Genomic DNA, 23,447 nt, shown 5'->3' on the forward strand with positions numbered 1-23,447 from the left:
TAACATGAACATTTCAAAAGGCCTCTGTGTCAAATCAAAGATAGCAAGTAGGTAATAGCAAAAACAAACGTAATAAGTAGGTAATCTTTAAGTTTCCAGACAGCCAATATGGCCTTAATGTATCGCAAATCGCAACACATCGTCTCGTTTCTTTTCTGCAAACGATTGTCATCTTGGCCGGCCCCCCAGGGATGAAGATCGACAAATTTAAATAATACAACTAATTACGATAGGTAGTTTAATATGAACATAATATACAATGCTGATGTTTATTTATAAAAGCATGTAAAAACCGACGACACATACACCGTACGATAAAGTAGGACTTATGGTGCGGTGGGCCGAAGTCGATATGTCAAATTTTCAATAGCATTTTTTATCGAGCGCATTTTAAGTTTACGTATATATTCGATTAGTTTAGACCAGCTTAGATCATCGTACTCTCGGTCGCATCAAAAAAGAGGGGGTGCTTGTATATTTTGTGCAAACCAAATTCAAACCCAAGAGGTGCCTTTCCTAAATGAGTTCTCTGAGGACTATGTATTTGAATGTTGTGGCATAGATATACCGCTAATAAAATGTATTGTTATTTGCGTCTACAGAACCCCATCAGCTAATCCATCACAATTTCTTCAAAAATTGGAACGGCTTATAAATAAACTAAAACACAAAACAAAATACAAAACAGTGATTACCGGAGACTTTAACATAGATTTGCTTCAGACTACAGAATACTCAAATGAACTAAAAAGAATTACTGCTAATAGTAATTTTAATATTCATATTCTTTGTCCTACACGCAAAGAATCATGTCTCGATCAGATTCTATCAAATATTCCCGAAGCTCAAAGTAATGTTCTAGAGTTAGGTTTGTCCGATCACGAAACTGCACAGAGTCTGACTTTTATTGTCGCACATAAAGAGACACCACGCTTATATTTTTACCGTTATAAAAGAGATTATAGTACTGAAAACATTAAAAAATTCCGCAACTGCCTTGCGAGTTTATCATGGTCTCACATATACAATAACAATGACGCATCGGGGGCTTTCGAAGAATTTCATGCTACTTTTACCATGTTCTACAATTTGTGTTTCCCTTTGAATAAAATAAAAACAACTATTAATACTAAATCTGTATGGTTTACAAGAGGCATCAAGAAATCCGTAGTGACAAAGAGGCATTTACGTTTTAGTTATTACTCAAAATCCAAAAACCATACTAGTTACATGCATAGTAAAACTAAGTACAACAATTATTCTAAGATTCTGAAACGATGCATACACCAAGCTCAAAAAAATGCAAATATAAACCATGTAAGTAGATCCAAAAACATTGGTAAGGCAACTTGGGATGTTATTAAAAATGTGTCTAATACAACTAAGATAATTGACGGTAACATCGAGAAACTAGTAATTAATAATAACACAATTAATAATCCTATCGATATTGCCAATTCTTTTAACGACTTTTATATTAATCTAACGAATTCTAATAATAATGACAACTTTAAACCTGATTTCTCTCTAATAGAAAAAAGTAATGCCAATCTGTTCCTAACGCCAACAGATGAAAATGAAATATGTAGAATCATCACTAATCTCAACTCCACTAACTCTGCTGGTTATGATGAAATACAAACCAAAATAATCAAGGACTGTAAAAAAGAAATTGCTGAAGTTATAAGTTATTTAGTAAATATATCTTTTTCGAGTGGCATTTTCCCGGAACCTTTGAAATTATCTCTCATTAAACCATTGTACAAAAAAGGTAACAAGGAAAGTGTTGAAAACTACAGGCCAATTTCACTGCTTCCAGTAATATCTAAGATTTTCGAAAAGGCTTTTCATATACGTTTAACATCTTTTCTAAATAGATTTAATATTATTAAAACTGAACAGTTTGGTTTTCAGAAAGGGAAATCGACTACTTTGGCTGCTTTCACCTTGTCAAATAACATACTCAGCTATATGAACACGAGCATGCCTGTAACTGCAATTTTCTTTGACATGAGCCGAGCCTTTGATTTTGTCTGCCATGAAACACTTCTAGCTAAATGTGAACTGTACGGTATAAGAGGTGTACCTAACGATTGGCTCAAGACATACTTATATGGTAGGACACAATTCGTGGAAGTAACCCAAATTGACTCTTCCAATACCACAGTTCAATACAAATCGTCCACTAATGTAAACAATGTAGGTGTTCCACAAGGGAGCATCATGGGACCCCTTCTTTTCTTATTATACGTCAATGACCTACCAAATGTAACTGTTTTTACGTGTACGCTTTTTGCTGACGATCTAGCCATCGTCATACCGTGCCATGATGTTAACACATATAATAATGACATTAACAATACGGTTACTGATGTTATAACATGGTTACGTAGAAATAACTTAAATATCAATATTGACAAAACTACTTATATACAATTTGTTAATAAAAATGCTAATAAACACTCGTTAACTGTATCGTACGAAAATCAAAACTTAACAGAATCATGTTGCACAAAATTTTTAGGTATATGGCTGGACGATGAATGTTCCTGGAGCGATCACATTAAAAAATTATGTAGTAAAATTAACTCATTTGCATTTGCTCTATGGAAACTGACAAAGATAAGCACGAGAGAAACTGCAATACAGGCATATCATGGATACGTTTGTTCTCTGCTTAGGTACGGAATTCTTCTGTGGGGTAACTCGAGCCATGCCGAGCAAGTGCTAATAGCTCAGAAACAGTGCATAAGATCTATATGTAATGTAGACATTTTAACATCTTGTAGGCCGCTTTTTAAGGAATTGAAACTTTTGACTGTACCTGGCATATATATTTATGAAATTTGTCTATTTGTGAAACTTCATCCGGAATTTTTCAGTAGAAAAAAAGATATATGTAAGTTTAACACGAGGTACCCTGATAGACTTATAATTCCACCCAAAAAAACAAAATTGTATGGCAAGAATGCGCTATGTATGTCAATTAGTATCTATAATCGTTTACATGATGACATTAAAGAATTACCACTTAATTTATTTAAATCTAGGTTAAAAAAATGGTTAATAGACGAATGCTTCTATCGTGTCAGTGATTATTTTGATTATTATAATTGTTAGATTGGTATGTAGTCTTAAGTTCTTTTATATTCTTGACATTTTTCGAATCTCTTAATTATTGAAATTAATCCTTAGGTACTACTGTGTTTTATGTATTGTGACTAATGTGTAATATTACTAATGTATTTTATTATTTTTATGTGATCCCATTAATTATATATTTTTTTGTTATGACTCTGTTAGTTTAAAATAATTGTAGGTATAAATTTTGCATGCCAGCTACTGGTGAAATGTGTGCTTCACTTATAATTGTTGACCATCTATTGTACCATGTTTTAAGCAAAATAAATGATTTATGATTTATGATTTATGATTTATGAGTTGAAAGTTCTGAATGGTTACATAAAGTTCGCAGGATAGAAAATAAAATCAAATATTTGACACTTCACCCCAATGTATAACACGCATTTTTAACGGTATAACTGCAAAAGTAACTCAAAATAACATTCCTAATTTTATAAGCGAAAATCATAGTCTGCGTGCAGAATTTTCTACACTTAATTTGTGTTACTTTTGCTGTTGACAGAATATTTCGAGGTTGGGGTATGGTAAGACAAATTAAATAATACGCTATTTTGAACCTTACATCAAATTGAAATTAATTTATACATAATAATTCCATAAACGACTTGTCAGACTGACCGTATCAACTTATAAAATTACTGACCGATCTAAAAGCCTTTAGTGCAGGAATATAATAGAAGTAGTCTGAAAAAGCGTTGCTATGTATACGTAAACCAATACAATCTTGAAAGATAAATATACAGCCGGGTAATAACGTTCATAATAAATCAATGCTATAAAGCATATTGTCAGTCATAACCTTGACATTCAAAATGATGACGTAAAGACGTTGTAATAAGTGATTATTAATATTAAGATAATTTTAAATAGCAGTACCGACGCTCAGTTATCCCTGATCTAAAGCTAACTCACGCGCAGTGTATTGCTTCTGAGATATGTTACGGTTGCTCTATAAGTGGCCAGACACTAGACATTAATAAATAGGTTCCTACCGATGTACATAGAGTACCTAATTATATCCATGAATCGTTCCATGTCAACATCTCCCAGTCTCATTGCTAAAACAGCTTGAAAATAGTCAGTAAAAGTATCTTCGTATGTAAAATCGATTGTAAGTACATGTATAGGAGTCGCTATTAATATTATCGTCGCCACGTTGGTACTTTAAGAAGGTACGTCTATTTTTACGTAGGTATCTACTGTTGTAAAAATAATTGATTTCAGTCTAGCGTCTTCCACTTTAAAAAATGTTTGACTTCGAATTCTTTGCAAAATGCATTAAGTAACAAGCATGACCAGTCTTGGTCCGATACTAACATAAATTAAGTAAAACGTACACGAAATCTCATCATTTTATTGACATTATTGATATTGACCGTCACAGTCGGCCATGGCTGACACAGGATACAGTATAAAATTAACCTTAATTCATTCTAATATAGTTTACTATTGCGTGTTATATAAAATAGTTGTAGTGGTACAAAATTGCTCAGAAATAGACAGTTTAGTAATAGAATTTAATTTCGGTACCATTTATTACTTTGTCAGTGACAATCAATATAAAAGTCGATACGGACCTCATACTAATGTCACTGTGACAAAGTACGAAACTGTACTGAAAATAAATTCCTTGCCCGTACTAACATCACCAAACGTATTTGACCATTTCAACATCATATCAATGAAATAAGACTTATAGGTCATTGAATATTTGCGTGTTACAATGACCCACATAAGCTTATCCGATCCAAAACTTGGTTAAAACGATTCTTTTTTTACATTATACACATGTCTGAATACCCAAAACAAACAGAAATCAAAATATTAGCCAATCAGAAAAGTCAATGAGAATGGTATTAATTTTCGAGATTCTTGGCTCGATTTGCCCAGTTAGTAAAACCAAGTCGTTTTTCTAGATATTCTTTTTATTTTCTTACAAAGCAGTTTAAATAAATCTACGCATTATTTTTAGTTGTGATATTGATTTTCTGAAGATACAATATCTTTCAAGCTATTGATTAGTGATTATTTATTGCACAATATACACATTTTCGTTACTTTAATAACTAACCAAATAAATCTTAACATTATGTGTCTGTCCAGGTAAAAAAGGCTTTAAGAAGCAGTCCGTAAGGTCCATTTTTATCTGCACATCCATGTAGCCGAAAACGCGAGCAATATTCACATTCTCTCGCTTGACATACACATAGTATACACAACAATAAGGTAGAATTTAAGGCTAATAATTGATAGCATAGAAAAATCTAAAACATATGCGTGTTATCCTTATACGATCGTTTCACCTCCGATATGAACCTTAAACGATTGACATAAAGTGCATTTTCCAGTGATTATGTACAGACAGATCGTCTTGTTGTAGAATATCTTAACCGTCTAACACCGTACAATATTATGACATTTACTTTACAAAGCGGCGTGTTTGGACTATAAGTACTAAAATAAATGTGCATTTATTTTGACAACCTAACTCAAACCCAAAAAAATAAAGCACAAAACGCAAGCTAGTACGACAGTATTTTGACAAAAAAAAAACGCTTTTGATTTTTTCACCAACACACTTAATTGACGATATATATGCACGCCGAAGGGTGGTATCCCACCTGTCCAATATATGATCAAATTTGTATTTGCGTCTCACAATTTGCTTAATGAGAGAGTGAGACGCGATGCACATTTGATCAAATATTGGACATTCCACCACCCTAAGGCATAAAAATTATCCAAACGTGACTTTTAGATAAGATTTTTTATTGGTAGTAGTCATTTAAATGTGTCGCTCTAAGTAAAATTCATATTTCAGACCATTTGCATATATAACTTTAAAAATATGACAAACCTAACACCAAACCAAGCGACCGCTTCCAAGTAAGCCCGGCACCGAAGTGCGACTAGACGACCACTCGCTGTACGCAAGCTCTAACGTAGGGATGCCCAACCTTTTAAATCTTGTTTTAAAGATATATGTGAACATTACCGGCCACCAAAATTATATGGACATAATAAATTTATTAAATTTGAACTAGGTTGGCCATCCCTACTTTTAACATAACAAAGCATTACCTATACAGTTACATATAAATATTATCGAAAGCTACTGTCTGACCGCCCTCTGCACTTCTTACTAATTTAAAGTGGCCTATAGTGTTTACAAAACTGTTTATCCTTTAAAAATAAATTGCTTGTCTCCGGGTCTCATTTTAGGAACTGTACAAGTGTCCGGTAAAAATATTTGTAGACATTATTTTCGTGTTCAAGCTCGATTTTCACGGGAACGGGAGTGTTCCAAATTGTTTATTACAGAAAACAAATGTCACAACTATACATTTATAACCTAAGACTTGTACTGTCCCTCGAACGAACCCACTGTAGTAACGGCGATGTAGTTTTGGGGCCACCAAAATGTCGTTCATAACTATCCGCGTGCGCGGTCCGCGGCCACTTCAACACCCTCGGCCTCGCGGCCTCCCGGGGTGCCGGGGTGCGGGGCCGGCGGCGGCCTCGTGCCGGCGGCCTACGTGCAGCAGGCGCGCTGCTGCGGCGCGCGCGACGGCCGGCGCTCCACTGCGATGCGGGCGGCGTCGCTGTTTAAATGAACCAAGTTTTAAATAAAAATAGCGTTTCAAATAAATATGAATTTTTTGGTTATACGATCGCAAGGAAGCGCTGGTGGCCTGGCGGTAAGAGCGTGCGACTTGCAATCCGGAGGTCGCGGGTTCAAACCCTGGCTCGTACCAATGAGTTTTTCGGAACTTATGTACGAAATATCATTTGATATTTACTAGTCGCTTTTCGGTGAAGGAAAACATCGTGAGGAAACCGGACTAATCCCAATAAGGCCTAGTTTCCCCTCTGGGTTGGAAGGTCAGATGGCAGTCGCTTTCGTAAAAACTAGTGCCTACGTCAAATCATGGGATTAGTTGTCAAGCGGACCCCAGGCTCCTATGTGAGCCGTGGCAAAATGCCGGGATAACGCGAGGAAGAAGAAGAAGGAGACGATCGCAAGGAAGTCCTTCAATGTTGGCCTTGTATTCTATTCGTCAGCTCTTGGAGCTATTTTTAGGGTTCCGTACCCAAAAGATAAAACTAGACCCTATTATTAAGACTCCACTGTCAGTCTGTCTGTCTGTCACCAGGCTGTATCTCAGGAACCGTGATAGATAGTTGAAATCACAGATGATGTATTTCTGTTGCCGCTATAACAAAGACTAAAAAGTACGGAGCCCTCGGTGGGCGAGTCCAGATCGCACTTGTCCGGTAAAAAAAACTCACCTGTCAGTGCCGCGGCCGGCCGTTTTGTCGAGGATAGCCTCCGCCAGCTCGGAGAAGGCGCGCTCGATGTTGATGTTAGCTTTTGCCGAAGTCTCCATGAAGCGGATGCTGTGCTCGCGCGCTATCTGCAGGATAAAATGGACTGATGAGCAAATTACATTCATCATTCATGTTTTTAATTGTAATGGATTATTATTCCTTTGATTTTTAACACCGGTGGTGTAATGTTAATATAAATGTATTTGCATGCATTGTACTATGTTTTTATCTGCAAATAAACGATTGATTGATCGTTCAATATACGAGCTGACATAGCATCCGAAAGGTAGCTGCTGTGCTATCCATTGGCTAGCTGAAAGTCTTTAATGATTGAGCGTATTTGAAAGGCACACTAGTTAACTTTGAATCTTTTACTGGACTGATAGGTAGTTCAATCAGGAAAATCCTAACTGTTGGGTATATTACACAGCCGATAGCTTAAGGCTTCGTCCCACAGGCCCGTGAGTGGGGCGCGCCTGTGTCACGGAACCTTTATCTTAAGCCAAGACCAAAGTAAATAAAAAATCCTTTAAAATATTTTGATATCTAACCACGCCCAAGTTGTTGTAGGTAATTCTTAGGGCCCCCCCACATCTGGCGTCTTTCGAGCGTCGGCGTCTGTCGGCGTCGGTCCAGCGCTATGGAAAATGACGTCGCTGCGCAGTTGCGTCGACGCTGCGTCGACGTTGCGTCGACGTCGGCCATATAATTGTAGACGCCGACGCTCGAAAGACGCCAGATGTGGGGGGGGGGGCCTTAATTTCCCCTTCGAATATCCTACCAAATATAAGATTGCATGTCCACATGATCACTTTATCACGCATACGTTTTTGAACATGCACAATCTATACAAAAAAAATGTATTATCGATACAATCCAGCAACTATGAGAAAGCGTAATTAGGCAGATTATGACTGATCCGTCATGCATAGCCACTAACAATTGAGTTAATCTTGTGCAAATCGTTTAACAACTTGTTCAACCGTATAACACTTTAACGATTTACATAGGGATACTATAATAAATAATAAAGTTCTTTATTTAGATAACCATGATCCACATTATATTGTTAGTTACATACTTTATGTTATGCTTATAACTAAGGTTAATAGGACTATAATATAAAATGTAAATTAAATCAAATTAAATTATATCAAATTAAATTAAATCAAATTAAATTATATCAAAAGAAATTATATCAAAATAAATTTAAACAAACAATTTAGATTAAGTAAATTACCAATTACAAAGTCCATTCATGGATCACCGCTGAACGCTTCCACTTGAGATTGTACAGCAGCGATTCATGTACGGACAGTCCAGTCTGCTCGAGATCATTTTCAGGATACTATACTCGTAAATTGGCATGACACTAATCTACTAGATCTCGTACCGCTACGTAAAAACGATCTTGAGACTTGCTACTTTTAGTCTATGAATTACTTTTAAACTTATTGATGCTCTTAACTTTAAGGGCATATCTCATAGGAGTGTTGTAATCGGAGAGGTAAATCCATTATTAGGGCATCAATCAAAGTGCGGCGTTGCTATGATGCTGATAAGTGGGGCAATTAATTTGGCCTTCTCTAGCGCCCGCATACGTGAGGCATTATTGTATATTACGGATACTGAGTAATAAGAATAGGCATGTCCTCTACGCCCTCTGTGGGCGGAGTGAGGTAAGACGCTAAAGAAAGGTTGTAGGTCTTAGCATATAAATAGAGTCAAACGTGTTTAACTACGTATATCATATCATATAGGCATATACCTACTACGAACTTGATCTACAGCCTGTGTGATGAAAACGAAGGCTAGCGATATGTTTGAAAGTTTGGTAGACCCTAAGGGCTGATTTAGACGTTTCACATGCGATTTTAGTTACATTGCGGACTATTGGTTATTGGTTACGTCTAGTTCAACTCACCCATCAAAACCCGCAATGGTATGAAAATCGCATGCGAGTTCTCGCAACGTCTAAATCAGCCCTAATCCTGCTTGTTTGACCTTGATTTTAATAACAACATGAGGCTATTAATATAGCATCTAATGATGACTGAGCAGATTAGATTACGTCCTACGAGTATAATCCAAACGGAAACAAAACGTTTTGATTTAACCAAATATTTCATGCGTCATTCTCTGTCAGAATCAACCATATCTAATACCTAAAACGGCCCCTATTCCGCATGGAAGAGACTTAACTTTTCAATGCTACATCAACATGAGATATGATTTAGTATAATTAACTGCGTTAATATAATATAGGTCGCTTCCAAAAGGCGTTGTGCGGAACGCTAATTATTCTAGCTTTGCTTTGCCTATTAGCGTGGTTCATGATACAACATTGTTGGGATGCCGGCAGATTGATGTGTTCCGAACGTATCACATTTGATTAAATTCGACAAAGTCATAAGATCTTTACAATTTTATTCACTCTAGCTTTTGGCTTGAAGCCGACAGTTTTATAACATCTAATATTTTTTCTTCTTTCACTGTTATAAGTAGTGTACCTATGCCTGTAGGGAAAGCTCAAAATCCCTAAAATTCGACAAAATAAAGTCATATCATAGGTACATCGAAATGTAACTTTTTGAGGATAATCTTTTCGCTAAAGTGCGTCCTACTGCGCGATGTATAGATCAGTCAAACAAGCAGATTTTATACTTGTTGACAGGAAAAATGTGTATAAAGCACTTGTTATCAGCACTAGCTAGTATATTTGGAGTAGATTTAAAAAGCTATTTTTAGCATCCTTGACTTCCACAACAAACAAGTGCTTAAGAATCAAGTTTCCTTTACCTACATTAGGAGATGGACCGAGTATTAGGTTCTTATTCGGTATTCGGCATATTATTCAATGTTCGTATTCGGCCGAATATTTACCGAATAAACATTTATTCGGCGTCCGCTAGTTAGCGCGGATGCACTTCGGGATCAGGTATGAGACTTTTCGGTTTCTTTTCATAAACAATCCCGCCGCGGTCAGTCAGGAGGAAAAAGGTCAAAAACACGTTGCAGACCTGAAATAAATTGTTGTCAGCGTTTTAGGCAGTTTTAGCCCAACCGAATATTCCGCAAAGTCCTTATTCGGCCCATCTCTCGCTATAAGTAAATTTATATTTAAAAGTTCCGGTTCACAGAGGCGCATTTTTCGGGTTGGGCGTGAGCGTTTTATATGAAAAAGCGGCGCTCTCCGCTCACGCGCCGCCCGCAAAACGCGCCTGTGTGAAGAAGCCTTAATAGAACTGTTATTTTACAAAAGCGTACTTACCGCCTCTCCACGCTCCTTGCTGACAACCCGCTTCTCCTCCATGTCGCATTTGTTACCGAGTATCATCTTCTCCACATCCTCGTTTGCATGCTGTAATCACATACACACATGTTACATGTAGAGTGCACAATCATATAAGTCACATGGATAAACTCAGTTGAGGTGCAAGCAGATGTGCTGCGAGTGCACGGGTATGTTTTTTTTAATACTATAGTTCGTTTTTTTAGCATTAGAAATAAGGTAAACAATCTTGGTGCGTCTTTTAATTGAAAAACACATTTTAAAAATAAGTTACGGCAAATATGTAACAATTATGAATCTAATACGATCATTGATATTCTTCTGCTTTCATATGTAATAGTTTTTGATTTTTAAAAAGCGTTTTTCAATTAAAAGACATGTCAAGATCGCTTACCTTCTTGCAAGTTCTTTCTAATGCTAAAAAAACGAACTATGCGTCAGTGGCAAAGAAGCATGCGGCCTGCCTGTAGCTCAATAGTGGGACCGGATTTTTGCACGAAAAGTTTTGATAATTCTAAAGTTGAAAAAGTGATACTTATCTGATATAGGACGTATTTTTAAGCATATATGCTATATATGATGAAAAGTTAGAACGAGCGTTAGATATAAATTAGGTATTTATATATTTTTAGTAATGATTTTTTAATATTGAATTAAAGTGCAATGTTTAAGTTCCATTGTTTATAATATGTATGACGCTTTATAATGTAAAATTATTAGAAATTTTTTTAACGTGCTTCTTTGTCAAACTACAATTAGCTTATTATTTTGTCGATATTGAATTAAAGTTTAATAAATCCACAACAACATATCTAAATTTATAAGTTAATAGGCAAGCTAAAAAGCTAGAAGAATAAGATATATGCTTTAGAATTAATTTGCGTTTTTTGTCCTATAAGATCTAATATTGAATTAGAGTCTGTAAAAATAAGTCTATTACTATAAAATAATATATGCAGCGTATATATGGAAAGTAAGAAATTTCTGTGTGTAGCTTGCATTGTAATAGTAAAATCTAGTTAAAAAGGCGCGAAATTCATAGATACGCCGCGCTGGTCCGTCCGTCGCCGGCGCGGCGCTCGAGAGCCTATCATAGCCTACCTATACCTCGCCCCTCGCCCCACCTCCCGCTCAGTAACACTGTCTGTCTTTTCTTATCATTCATTTGTTTGTTTACCGTGCACATATATAAATTATATGCGGACATTACGTGAAATTAAAATATCTTATTAAGTAAAAATACCTACAGCTGGTCAATCGGATCTTGTCAGTAGAAAGAGGCGGCAAATTTAAAAATGTAGGCGCGAAGGGATATCGTTCCATAGAAAATTTGAATTTCGCGCCTTTTTTTAGTGACAAGATTTGCTTGACCAGCTATATTTCATTATCTTGACTAATATTGTAATAAAAATGTACAAGATATTCACAACTATTTTTTACTATAAAATAAAATAAAATAAAATAAAATAATCTTTATTGCAACTTTGAGTTGTTACATAACATTGGTTCCTGGCTCTCAAAGTAGGTTTCCCTGTGTCTCAAGAGCCAGTTCCTTCCCAATTACAAGCGTAGGTAATGTTACAATGTTAGACATTTTATATGACATATTAACAATATTAAAATTAATTTTAAAGAAAGATGAAACTGTGATGTGTGTGTACGCGCGCGTGTGTGAGTATTCTGTGTCTGATTTTTAGAATATGTGTGTGTTTCTGTGTGTTTACGCGCGTGTGTGTCTGGTTATTTTAGAATGTATGTACTAGAACACGCATCGTAATAGCTCTTCTGCTTCAGTATAACTTAATGATTTTAACCAAATCTTAATTTTGTTTTTTAATTGAAAATTACTAATGTTGTTTATATTAAGGGTTTTGTGTGCTTTGTTATATAAGTATGGTGCCAAAAATGAAAAATGCCTTTTAGACCATGCACTATTACAGCGAGGTACGGGGTAGTGAGCTATGCGTTTGTTGCCAAATGTGATTGTAGGGGCTATTAGTCTGTGGTATCTGCGTAATGTTTGATAAATGATAAAACTATACATAGTTTGTCAAAGGACTGTCTCATTTCAAACATAGACAGGGAGAATCATCATACTATCTTTAACTTACACTAGTACTAGCACCCAAAAGAAAAGGATGAATATAGTTTTTTGTTTTTATTTACTGACAAATTGGTTTGACCAACTATACCTATTTCTGGTTCCTATTGTCATGTCCTGTCCTATTCAACGTCAATATCATAATATGTATATTATAAACCAACTGCTCAATATTACACGGTATACATCCTGAATATACAATAAGGTAAGTGGCCTCACTTACCTTATTGTATATTCCGTGTGGGCCGTATATGCCTATACGGCCCACACGGAATACGTATGCCTCACCTTAAATTAAAATGGTTTTTTTTTAATAAACAGGACATGAAGTACGAAAAACTCACTCAAATAGGTTTCTCATTTATTTAAGTTTCTTCATTATACCAAAATAGTTATAAAAATATTACGATACTCTTGGAAAATATACCTTTTATAAAAGTCCTATTATGGGCCTTATTGAACACTACCAGAGTATTACTTAATCCCGCAAAAAATAATCATTTTGACAGTAGGTAATAACAGATTTTATTGTTTTTAACTTAAGAGTTATACATATACAAATAACAATATTTGATACTTCATAACAGGAGGATTTATTTATAATAAGTGAAAATAATTATTTTGGGTCTTAATAACTAAAGATATAAAAATTGTCTATTTTACGCGAAAATAGTAGGTAACTAAACATAAATCTTTATTAGTTACAGTAGTCTCATCCTTTAACATCTGGGGGCACGGCAGTGCCCCCGCCAAGACGAGAAAAGCGCAAGGGCACTATCTACCTTTTCTCGAAGCGCTTTGTCGTTTTTTGGAACCCTCATAACTTGGGGTTGAAATCAAAATCAAAAATCAAAAATCTTATACTTTAGATTTTATTCATATCTAAAAACTTCGATTTCGTCACTGACTCACTCACTTGATGATCATCAATACCGGGTACTTCCTGAAGTCCTCTAAGAAGCTGAAATTTGGTATGTAAGATAGTTTTAGTACACAAACAACAAATAAATTCAAAAAAAATTTATCCCTAAGGGGATGAAGATGGGGTTTAATTTTGTATGGGAAATCAATAATCACTGAACCGATTTAGTTGAAATTTGGTATGTAGATAGGTATTGTTATGGGGAAGGATATAGAATAGATTTCAACCTCAAAGTTTACCCTTACGGGGTGAAGGCAGATTTCAACCCCAAAGTTTACCCTTACGGGGTGAAGGGTTTATATGGGGAATCAGTAAGAAGTACATTGTGTAACAGATGCCCCCAGATACTTATTTCAGGATTTTTAATATTAAATCACCCCCAACCCTTTAAATTAGGGGATGGAAGATTGTCATAAACAACTTACAAAAAGAAGTGAAATCCCATCAAAAACATTTTGATGTAAAATGTTGCCCAAACGAAACCATAAGGCTCGCACTGTCAAAAACTTATCAGATCTCTTGCCAAGCTTCTAACTCTACAAGCCCTCTAACTTTACTAGCTCTACACCAAAAGTGAGTGGCTTGGCCGTTTCGTTTCTACAAGAACTATTGCATGTAAGTATAATACAAAAACCGCCCAAATGCGAGTCGCACTCGCGTTCCAAGGGTTCTGTACATTACACAATTTTTAACAATATATTTTTTTTAGAGAAAAGTGAGTAAAATGTCTTTAAAAAACCCGTAGGGATCGGAAAACTAGGTACTTAAGTCCGACTCACGCTTGACTGCACATTTCTAATAGGTTTTCCTGTCATCTATAGGAAAAGAGCTAATATGTGTATTTTTTTCATAATTTTAGACCCAGTAGATTCGGAGATAAGGGGGAGGGGGCGGAATGGTCATTTTTTGCGTATTTTCTTAAATAACTTCTAAACTATTTATTTTAAAATTATGAATAAATATATCTGACATTCTTACAATGAGCCCCTTCATTTGATATATATATATATATTTTTTTTGAATTTCTATTATTTACTTTACATTTATGTCCTTGGGCTATAGACTTACATGTGTATACCAAATTTCAACTTATTGGTGCAGTAGTTGCGGAGAAAATAGGCTGTGACAGACGGACAGCCAGACACACGAGTGATCCTATAAGGGTTCAGTATTTTTCCTTTTGAGGTACGGAACCCTAAAAATAATGAATTTAATAAATTTTTCACCTTATGCCCATGTGGCGGTAGCGAAACAGTCAAGCCACATATTTTGACTAAGGTGTAGAATTAGTGAAGTTAGGGCTTGTAGAGTTTGAAGCTTGGCTCAACAAGAGATCTGACAACTTTTTGACAGTGCTAGTCTTATGGTTTCGTCTTAGCAACAAAATTTACATGAAAATGTGTTTGGTGGGATATTTTTTTACAGTATAAATATTTATTCGTAACAGTAAGTATTATCTTTTAACATAATTTTTACAGTACATCTGGTGCTACATTACGACACCGGTGCTATAATAAGCACGTTAAAACACTCCCTTTGACCGTGTTTTAAAATTCGTCACTTGTTGCAAAATATCGATTTTTCGCAATTCTATCGTAAAAGAAAAGAAAACTAACGAAGAGGTTTTACGCATACTGAAAGTTTTGCGTAACTTTTGAATAAAACCATTTATAACCATAATAATACATTTATTGCTTCTCAAAATGTTTCCCTTTACATTCTATGCACATATATTCACTAGCTCGGACCATTTTTGGAAGCATGAGGCCCAATCACTTGACTGCAATTTTTCGACGTGGTGATGAAACGTAGTAACTGCCTTATCCGGGGTCTTAAATGTCAAACCCCAAATTAAATCCTTAATTTTGGGAAATAGATAGAAGTCACAGGGTGCAATGTCTGGATTATAATCCGTATAAGAGACATTTTCCACGTTTTCGTAATTAAAAAATGTTTTTGCCTTTATTGCGGTATCGGTGGACGCATTATTATGACGCAGGAGGATGCGGCTTCTCGGTCGTCTCTCGCGGTCTTTTTCAATGACTGCGAGCACACAAATGGTAGTGTACTGCTCAGTATTTAACGTTCTTTTATTATTTAAAAGTATGGTACAAAAATGTCGCGTTTAAAAAAAACAGACGATCAAAATGTTTGGCAACGCTTTTGGCTTGTTGAACTTGTATGGGCCTCCTGTCACCTTCGAAAGACCCATTGACTGGACTAATGCCTTTTTTCCGGATCGTAGCAGTCAATCCAGGTTTCATCTCCTGTAACGATGTTATATACAGCATTTGAACTTCCTTGCATATACTTACGCAGCATTTCTCGGCACCAGTCAAAAAGTACCTGTTTTTGGACTGAAGTTAATTCGTGAGGAATCCAAAGACAACAAGGCTTCCTGACTTTTAAATATTCTTGTAAAATCTTTTGTATTTGTCTGAACCTATCCCTAATTGTCCTCAAATTTCGTCATAGGTGATTCGTGGGTTTTCTTCAATGAGTCGTCTCACAGTAGCCACGTTTCCTTGAATGATCGCCGTGGACGGTCGACCATCACGAAAATCATTACCTAGAATAATACTGTCTCTACTAAATTCACCATACCAACGCCTCACGATGCTCAGATGTGATGCTTCAATCCCAAAAGCATTTTGAAGGCAAGCACTACACTCTTGCGGAGTAAGCGAACTTTTAAAATCATAACAAAATCATAGCTCTAAAAATATTTTCGCGTTAAAGCCACGTTCAACGCACTGACTTACTTTGACAAGCCATTAAAAACAAAAGACGATCGATTTGTCGCCAACATTTGTCACATTCCATAATCAAAAGCCTGTATTTTTTTTAAATATACAATTCATAATTTAAATGTTTACCAGTGGCCAATAGTGCAAAACATTCAGTGTGGCCTATGTAGTAGGAGAGAGGGGGAGTTTGTTAAGAACTATAGACAATAGAAGAGGAAGGATGCTTGGGCACCTGATACGACACGACGAATTTATCAAAAATATCATAGAAGGGAAAGTTGAAGCAAACAGGAAGAGGGGAAGACCAAGGAGAGCGTACACGGATCAAATAAAGGAAAAGATCAACGTCGTGTCGTATCGGGCTGTCAAAGAGAAGGCGGAGGACCGCCAAACATGGAAATTCCACCGACCTATGTATTAACAAAAAAAAGTCACTTGTAATTAGTTACTGCCTTTAAAAAGTATAAGTGCCTCAATATTATTAGACTTTTTGATTCTTTAAAACGTCTTTAGGTCAATAAAGCAAGTGAAAAAATATTAGAGTTAGACCAAGAAAAGTCTGCAGCAATTTTGACAGCCCACACAGTGCAAGTGTTATTTATAAGTCATAATTTCATAGAAGTTTCTTCAAATCGACCTTATTAATAAGAGATTAAAAATATTGAAAATTATCTTAAAATATTTTAATCTAATATTTCATCTCATACGTTCAATAAGGCCCGGGACTAGACCTTTTTACCTGCACTGACAGTGGGCCTTCTTAGCAACAAGTACAAATTCAGAATAATTGGGAATAATAGGGAGCAACTGCTATTTTTGAATGCTGGGCCTTGTTACCCGCCGGGCCTCATATGCCTGCACCTCACCTACCTTATTTATTTGTTTTACAAGGGGAAAAGTTGTTGATTAACCGCTCGTGCTAATATTGATACCCAAACAAGCGAAACAATTTTTTTTATTAAATAGGAGGCAAACGAGCAGACGGATCACCTGGTGGTTAGCGATTACCGCCGCCCATGGACACCCGCAACACCAGAAGGGTTGCAAGCACGTTGCCGACCTTTAAGATGGGGGTCTTCGAAGGTTTGAAGGTCGTATCGGACAGTTCATTCCACAGTTTGGCTGTGCGAGGCAGGAAGTACATTCACAAATTCAAACATTCTAAAATTGAACCACGAGCGGAGCGAGTGGTTCGTAAAGTTGAACCTTGAGCGTAGTGAAGGTTTCAAGGGACGAAGGTTAAATAAAATTTTCACCACATCAGTTCGTAAAGGCCCTCTTGATTGTTCGAAACGGATAAGAAAAGTGGCATTTAATTTGATGCAAATTTTGAGTTGTTACCGTAGGTAAATTGGATCAGTTGGTTGGTAATATTGACTTTAAAATGATAAATATTGAATAACGTTAGTTTGAAATTGATTTTATGATAAAGTAAATATTATCGGAGATGATCGCTCTTATAAAATGTATGTCGCTAGTCATTTATAACCTAAAAGCGCCAAATTACGCAAAATTATATTGAAATGACACCTGTGTATTGAATTTGAAGAATACTTTAACAATTAGTAGTAGGGTAGTTATCTGTATGACAATGCACCTAAAATAATTTTCAAATGTATCTATTATTTCTATACTTAACACGATAACGAATTCTACGTAAACGAAACCGCGGGCAATCCCTAGTACCTACATATAGAAATAAATAAGGGAAGGTAAGTTTCCATTAGTGTACTGTGTAAAATAACTATTTACCATTGATAATAATTTTATAAACGCTTTGCGTATTTTTAAGGGCACCGCGCTAACCGCTAGCCCGCGACCGTCGATCGCTGCCTCCTGCCACGGCGCACAGCGCGGCGCGCGCAAACGCCGCGCGTTTGAAATGTAACTTAATATAAGCTCGGAATGCATACTTACGTATCAGTATTTAGTGTCGCCGTGATTTTATATTTCTAATCTTTTGTGTGAGAAGTAAGATCTTTATTATGACCGTGTAATATTAACTCTACAAACTTTAATTCAATATTGGCTATACTGCTTAACGAGAAATCAATATCTAGACAAGCACATTGTCTACATTTCTAACTTTTTACATGTATACTAAGTTGATAGATAATATCGTAATTTTGCAATATCAGCTACTCTAATTCTGTATTTACGTAATAATTCCTGTTTTTACGTTCACCAGAAAGCAGCTGTTCCAGATTTCTAAAAACCGAATATTGTGAATAAATTAAAGTGTTATTGAATATGTTAAAGTTTTTTGTAACTTTAATTTTATATTTACATAGTTATTTAGCAAAAATTGAAAATTTAAATATGGCCGAACGCTCCACCTAAAATTTTCTAACTTTTTACATGAATGTTATTTAACATGCTTACAATAACATATCAAAAAAGAAAAAACTTTAATGTTATCAAAACCCATTTTTGTTCCACCGCTGGTCTACTGATGGTAAACAGTCACCGTAAGCTATGGGCGCCTGATATTCCAGAGTCTAGTGCTATTTGGCTGCAGACGCTGCGGTTTTATGTAAGGTGGGTCCTCACTGTCCCCAGTAGGCCTCTGCTCTAGATCTGGAATGACGTTATTACATCCGCCTTACCACACAAAGCGAGATGCCATCTACAGTGCCCATACCTCTCTCTGTTACTTTAGATTGCGCGCCTAATTAGCGTCACTCATGCAAGCCTCGTACAAAGCGCGAAATCTACATCAAACATGCATGTGCACTCATAGCATACTAGCTAGATCTACCCAACTTTAGCCATTTCAGATATGGCGGGGTGGTCAGGTAAAAGAGAAGATCGGCATGTTTTATGTTAACATGGTGATAATAGGAGATGACAGAGAAATACTGGAAAAGGCTATGGTTTCATTGACAAATTGAGTGGGAGAAATACCTCAACATACTATCAAAGTAGATAAAAATATATAGTGAAAAATATATTATCTGAATAAAAATAATCAATTGACACTTCCTAATACCAAAATCAGCTGAGAAATTTGGTGCAGCAGAACAAATGACACAAAAATACGCATAGAAAATATAAAGACTGCTAAAGTCACACTTCTCATAGTCAAACAAAAATATTGCTCTGAATAGATCATGAAAAAAAATGTTTTATTAAATAAAATTTTCTTTTTTATAAAGTAGTACTAGAAAAGAAGCTAATAAGCTACTACAAGAAAATAAACAAACACACAGAACTCAAACAAACACAAGCAGAACACAACAACAACACAAACACACACAGAACACAAACAGAAGCAGTTGGAACTAAATAACAGATAATGTTTATCTCATAGTGTATAGGTCAGCAGTAGGCGCCCACCGCCCACTCATTATCAGAGCAGCAAGCAGGAAAGATAACATAGTAAGCGAGTACCAGAGATGCAACTGTCTAGGAAAACCATTGACAAATGAATGCTTAGTCATCATCATGTTTAATCGTGACAATAATACTAGCAATTTGTGGTATTTGAATCATATGATACTTGAGTGCTTATCTGATATGTAGAAATGTGTTGATTTAAGGAAAACTGTCTATCTGTATCTTAAAACACATAATGGTGCTTGTTAAGTTTTGAAAACAAGAACAAACAAAAAAACACATTAAATATTTACATGTACCAGTCTCAACACTCTCAACCAATAAAGCCTTATGTATTTTTTAGATAGAGTATTTGTGTTGTGAATTGCTTGGATACTACACAACTATTATTTAACATGTTTACCGTCCGTGCATTATATGACATGCACCATCAAACTAGCTCTGTCACGTCCAAGTGACGTCAGAAATGGGAATGATCTATGCATTTGTGCATTACCTGTAATGCATGGACGTATCAATCCATGTGAGTAGTGAAGGCGAGGGCAGTTAAAGTGTTAATATACCGCTTCATATTATTTTCCCAATAGCCAACCATCATGGCTACCTGCTATTTCACTGATTTTCAAAGACAAAGTCATTTCTAATACTCTAATCCAGAAGGTAAAGAATCCTTTGAGACCCAGGGTTTTTTTACATAATTCTCTCTGACTTGTTTTGTCCTAATTTAGAGACCACCCAGAATGATCTAGGTGGGGTTTTTCAACTGTGTACAACTTGGACACTTGATATTTGAGTATCTAAATCTTAACAACATTTTGAATTGTATTATTTACAGGCATCCCAGTATGAAATTTAATTTCACTATAATGACTATAGGTTTCTGAGCTCAGTTTGGTCTACAATTTTGATGAGCCGTATATGGCCAACTTGATTGTTCAATCTACCTAAAGTTAACTTTAATAAAAGGGTAAATAAAAATATATTACCTCGTCTATGTTTCTGAGCCACTTGACGATGTCATCAAATGTTTTTTCATTGGTGATGTCGTATACCAGCATGATACCCATGGCACCACGGTAGTACGACGTGGTGATCGTGTGGAAGCGCTCCTGCCCCGCCGTGTCCCAGATCTGCAGCTTTATCTTCTTGCCCCGCAGCTCCACTGTCTTTATTTTGAAGTCGATACCTGTGGAACGGAATACGGAATGAATCAGCAGCGATTTACTATTTTTCTTACGATCACCAAGAAATGGATTTAAATGAACACAGATTTAATGTCTCTAAATCACTTCACTTTTAATGTGTTTGTTTAAGTTGCTACTAGATCGTAAGAAGCGATGGAAATTTATACAACACTTGGATATTTTTAGTAGATACAAAAATGGTTCATACCGATAGTGGAAATAAAAGTGGTCGTGAAATGGTTGTCCGAAAATCTAAATAAAATGCAAGTTTTTCCCACGCCGGAGTCGCCGATGAGGAGCAGTTTGAACAATAAATCGTAAGTCTTCTTGGCCATTTTTTATGTTATTTTACGCTTATTTGTAGGAAAGATGAGCAAAATCCAAGAATCACCCGATCCGAACGGAAATGTGACAGCTCACTGATTGTGTTGCCAAAAATCAAAAATAGTGATGTCATTGAACTTGAAAATCAAAGCGAATCTTAAAGCCGTTACAGACGGGCGTGCAGGTCGGCGACCTTGGTACGGTCGAAATATCCCGTTTCGGCTCTCCCTTAAGTAGCTAACACACTACCGCACCGCACCAAGGTCATTGTGCGACGCACCCATAAGTAAGAGCGAGAAAGCGATATCTCTTTCTCGCTCTTACTTATTGGTGCGTCGCACAATGACCTTGGTGCGGTGCGATAGTGTGTTACGGTCTTTATAGCTGGTGGTGGTGGTGGCACAGAATAAATAATAGTACTACCGTACAGAAAGGAAACTTCCTACAAAACCGAAGTTTGACAGTGGTTCAGGGTCGAATCATGCTATCCCTTTCTAATATATGACACTATCCCTTTCGGCTATTTAGGGTTGTCAAAATTCAAGTGATTATCTTATCTGTGGTCGTGCACGCAGAAGGTAGTCAAGTGGTGCCAACCCTAATAATTGCTCGGAGCAATGCTGAGCCGAGCGGAGCCGAGTTTGACCGATCTCAGGAGTTTCGCACCCCGTGGTGGTTATATTCACTTTGATAGCTGCGTCCTTAACTCTAAAGCCCCCTCCACACTCGTGCGCGAATCGCGGCGCGAAGCCACGAACGCAGTGTGGCGTCGATGTTCGCAGACAGCGAAATCGACTCCACACTCGCGTTCGCGGCTTCGCCCGCGATTCACGCGCATAGTCTGGAGGGGGCTTAAAGATCGGTATTCCTAGGATAGCGGTGCCGTCATATAGCGGCCGACTCCATACTAAATAATACGGCTAAATATGGATGTCGTAGTATTTGTATGGAGACGGCCGCTATCCTAGGAAACTAGAGCATTAACGGAAGTACGGTGGGCCAAGATCGAACGTGCGCCGAACCGGATTAATTACCCGATCCGGTACGGCCGTCTGTAGGTACTTTTAGGAGCCCAGCCATAGACAATTGGGCAAAGTTGCCTTTTAAAAAATTATGTGGAATGTTTATGACTTCTTGTCTATGAAATTGAAAATCAAGTTTGTTTTTTTGTTATGGCATGGCTGTCTTGTGTGAAAGCGTCTGCGTTTGCTGTTTCATTCCAAAAATCAATAAAATTTTTAATACGGTCAATACCGCTTTATAAAGTGAGCAGTGTTCGTGTTTGACGAGTAACATGTAGTGATTTCTACAAGTAATAAGAACTTTGGTTAGGCGTAACGCACAACATCACCATGCATCGCCGTGGCGGGAAACGTATACGGATGGATGATCCTCCACCGGAGTACGTGAATCCCATGACCCCGGCTACTCCCATGACTGACTACGGGGGGCAGTCTGTACATGAGCCGGAGACGCCCAATGTCAACTACTCAGGGTTCAACGTCGGGACGGTGGCGAACTCGACTGCCGTTGAGCCACCGCGGGAGGAAGAAGATTCTCATCATGAGGAAGACGATATGCGGTCACCCTCCCCAGCGCCTACTAAGCGTGTCACAAGAAGCCGTGGGCGCGGTGGAGACGGAGGCTACGTAGGGCGGCTAGCGGAGTCGCCGCCGCCGCCGCCGCTGCGGCCCCGGCGCGGGCGCGGGGGCCGTGGTCGTGGCCGAGGGCGGGGCGCGCCGCCGCCGCCATCTTATTCACCTCCACCAATGTTACTTCCTGGAGATGATGAGAACAGCCTGTACAATATACTTCGCTTCAATAAGACTGCCATAAATGTAAGATTACTGTTTTTTTTTTCCTAGCCTATTTGAGTGTCCCACTGCTGGGCTAAGGCCTCTCCCCTTAATTTAAGATTACTGTTATTGTTTCTTATTATGCCTTGTCCAAAAAATACTCTAGTTTTCAGAATCTGATAAAATAACTTCAGTTTTCCTGTTTGCTCTTAATAAATGAAATATGTACACTTATGAGTACTTCGATTGTCTGTGTACTTGTATCACTTATG

General features: G+C 37.0%; 2 protein-coding genes across 2 annotated transcripts in view; one reads left to right on the forward strand and one right to left on the reverse strand.

The window, feature by feature from the left end:
* Positions 1-224: 224 nt before the first annotated feature.
* On the reverse strand, positions 225-21,480 carry LOC134669057 (ras-related protein Rab-10). Its single transcript, XM_063526580.1, has 5 exons — positions 21,264-21,480; positions 20,858-21,057; positions 10,745-10,834; positions 7,435-7,559; positions 225-6,746 (listed from the first exon to the last, which is right to left on the reverse strand). Exons 1-5 carry the CDS (start codon positions 21,388-21,390, stop codon positions 6,677-6,679), a joined length of 612 nt encoding a protein of 203 aa, XP_063382650.1. The 5' UTR covers positions 21,391-21,480; the 3' UTR covers positions 225-6,676.
* A 1,072-nt stretch (positions 21,481-22,552) lies between these two features.
* The window catches only part of LOC134668675 (cohesin subunit SA-1), a 38,783-nt gene continuing 37,888 nt past the window's right edge, over positions 22,553-23,447 (forward strand). Inside the window, exon 1 of the mRNA XM_063526117.1 lies at positions 22,553-23,217. Within this exon, the coding sequence (XP_063382187.1) occupies positions 22,732-23,217 (486 nt within the window). The 5' untranslated portion in view covers positions 22,553-22,731. The remainder of the gene's footprint in view (positions 23,218-23,447) is intronic.

The sequence above is a fragment of the Cydia fagiglandana genome, chromosome 11 (assembly GCF_963556715.1).
Source record: "Cydia fagiglandana chromosome 11, ilCydFagi1.1, whole genome shotgun sequence".
Lineage (NCBI taxonomy): Eukaryota > Metazoa > Arthropoda > Insecta > Lepidoptera > Tortricidae > Cydia > Cydia fagiglandana.

What these genes read in the sequence shown, in the direction of transcription:
- LOC134669057 (XM_063526580.1), bottom strand. Translation starts at nt 21,390, where the DNA reads ATGGCCAAGAAGACTTACGATTTATTGTTCAAACTGCTCCTCATCGGC. An exon ending in GCAAGGAGCGTGGAGAGGCG is followed by an intron (nt 7,560 to 10,744) that starts GTAAGTACGCTT and finishes TTTATCCTGCAG; the next exon opens with ATAGCGCGCGAGCACAGCAT. An exon ending in GCCGGCCGCGGCACTGACAG is followed by an intron (nt 6,747 to 7,434) that starts GTGAGTTTTTTT and finishes TCATTTAAACAG; the next exon opens with CGACGCCGCCCGCATCGCAG.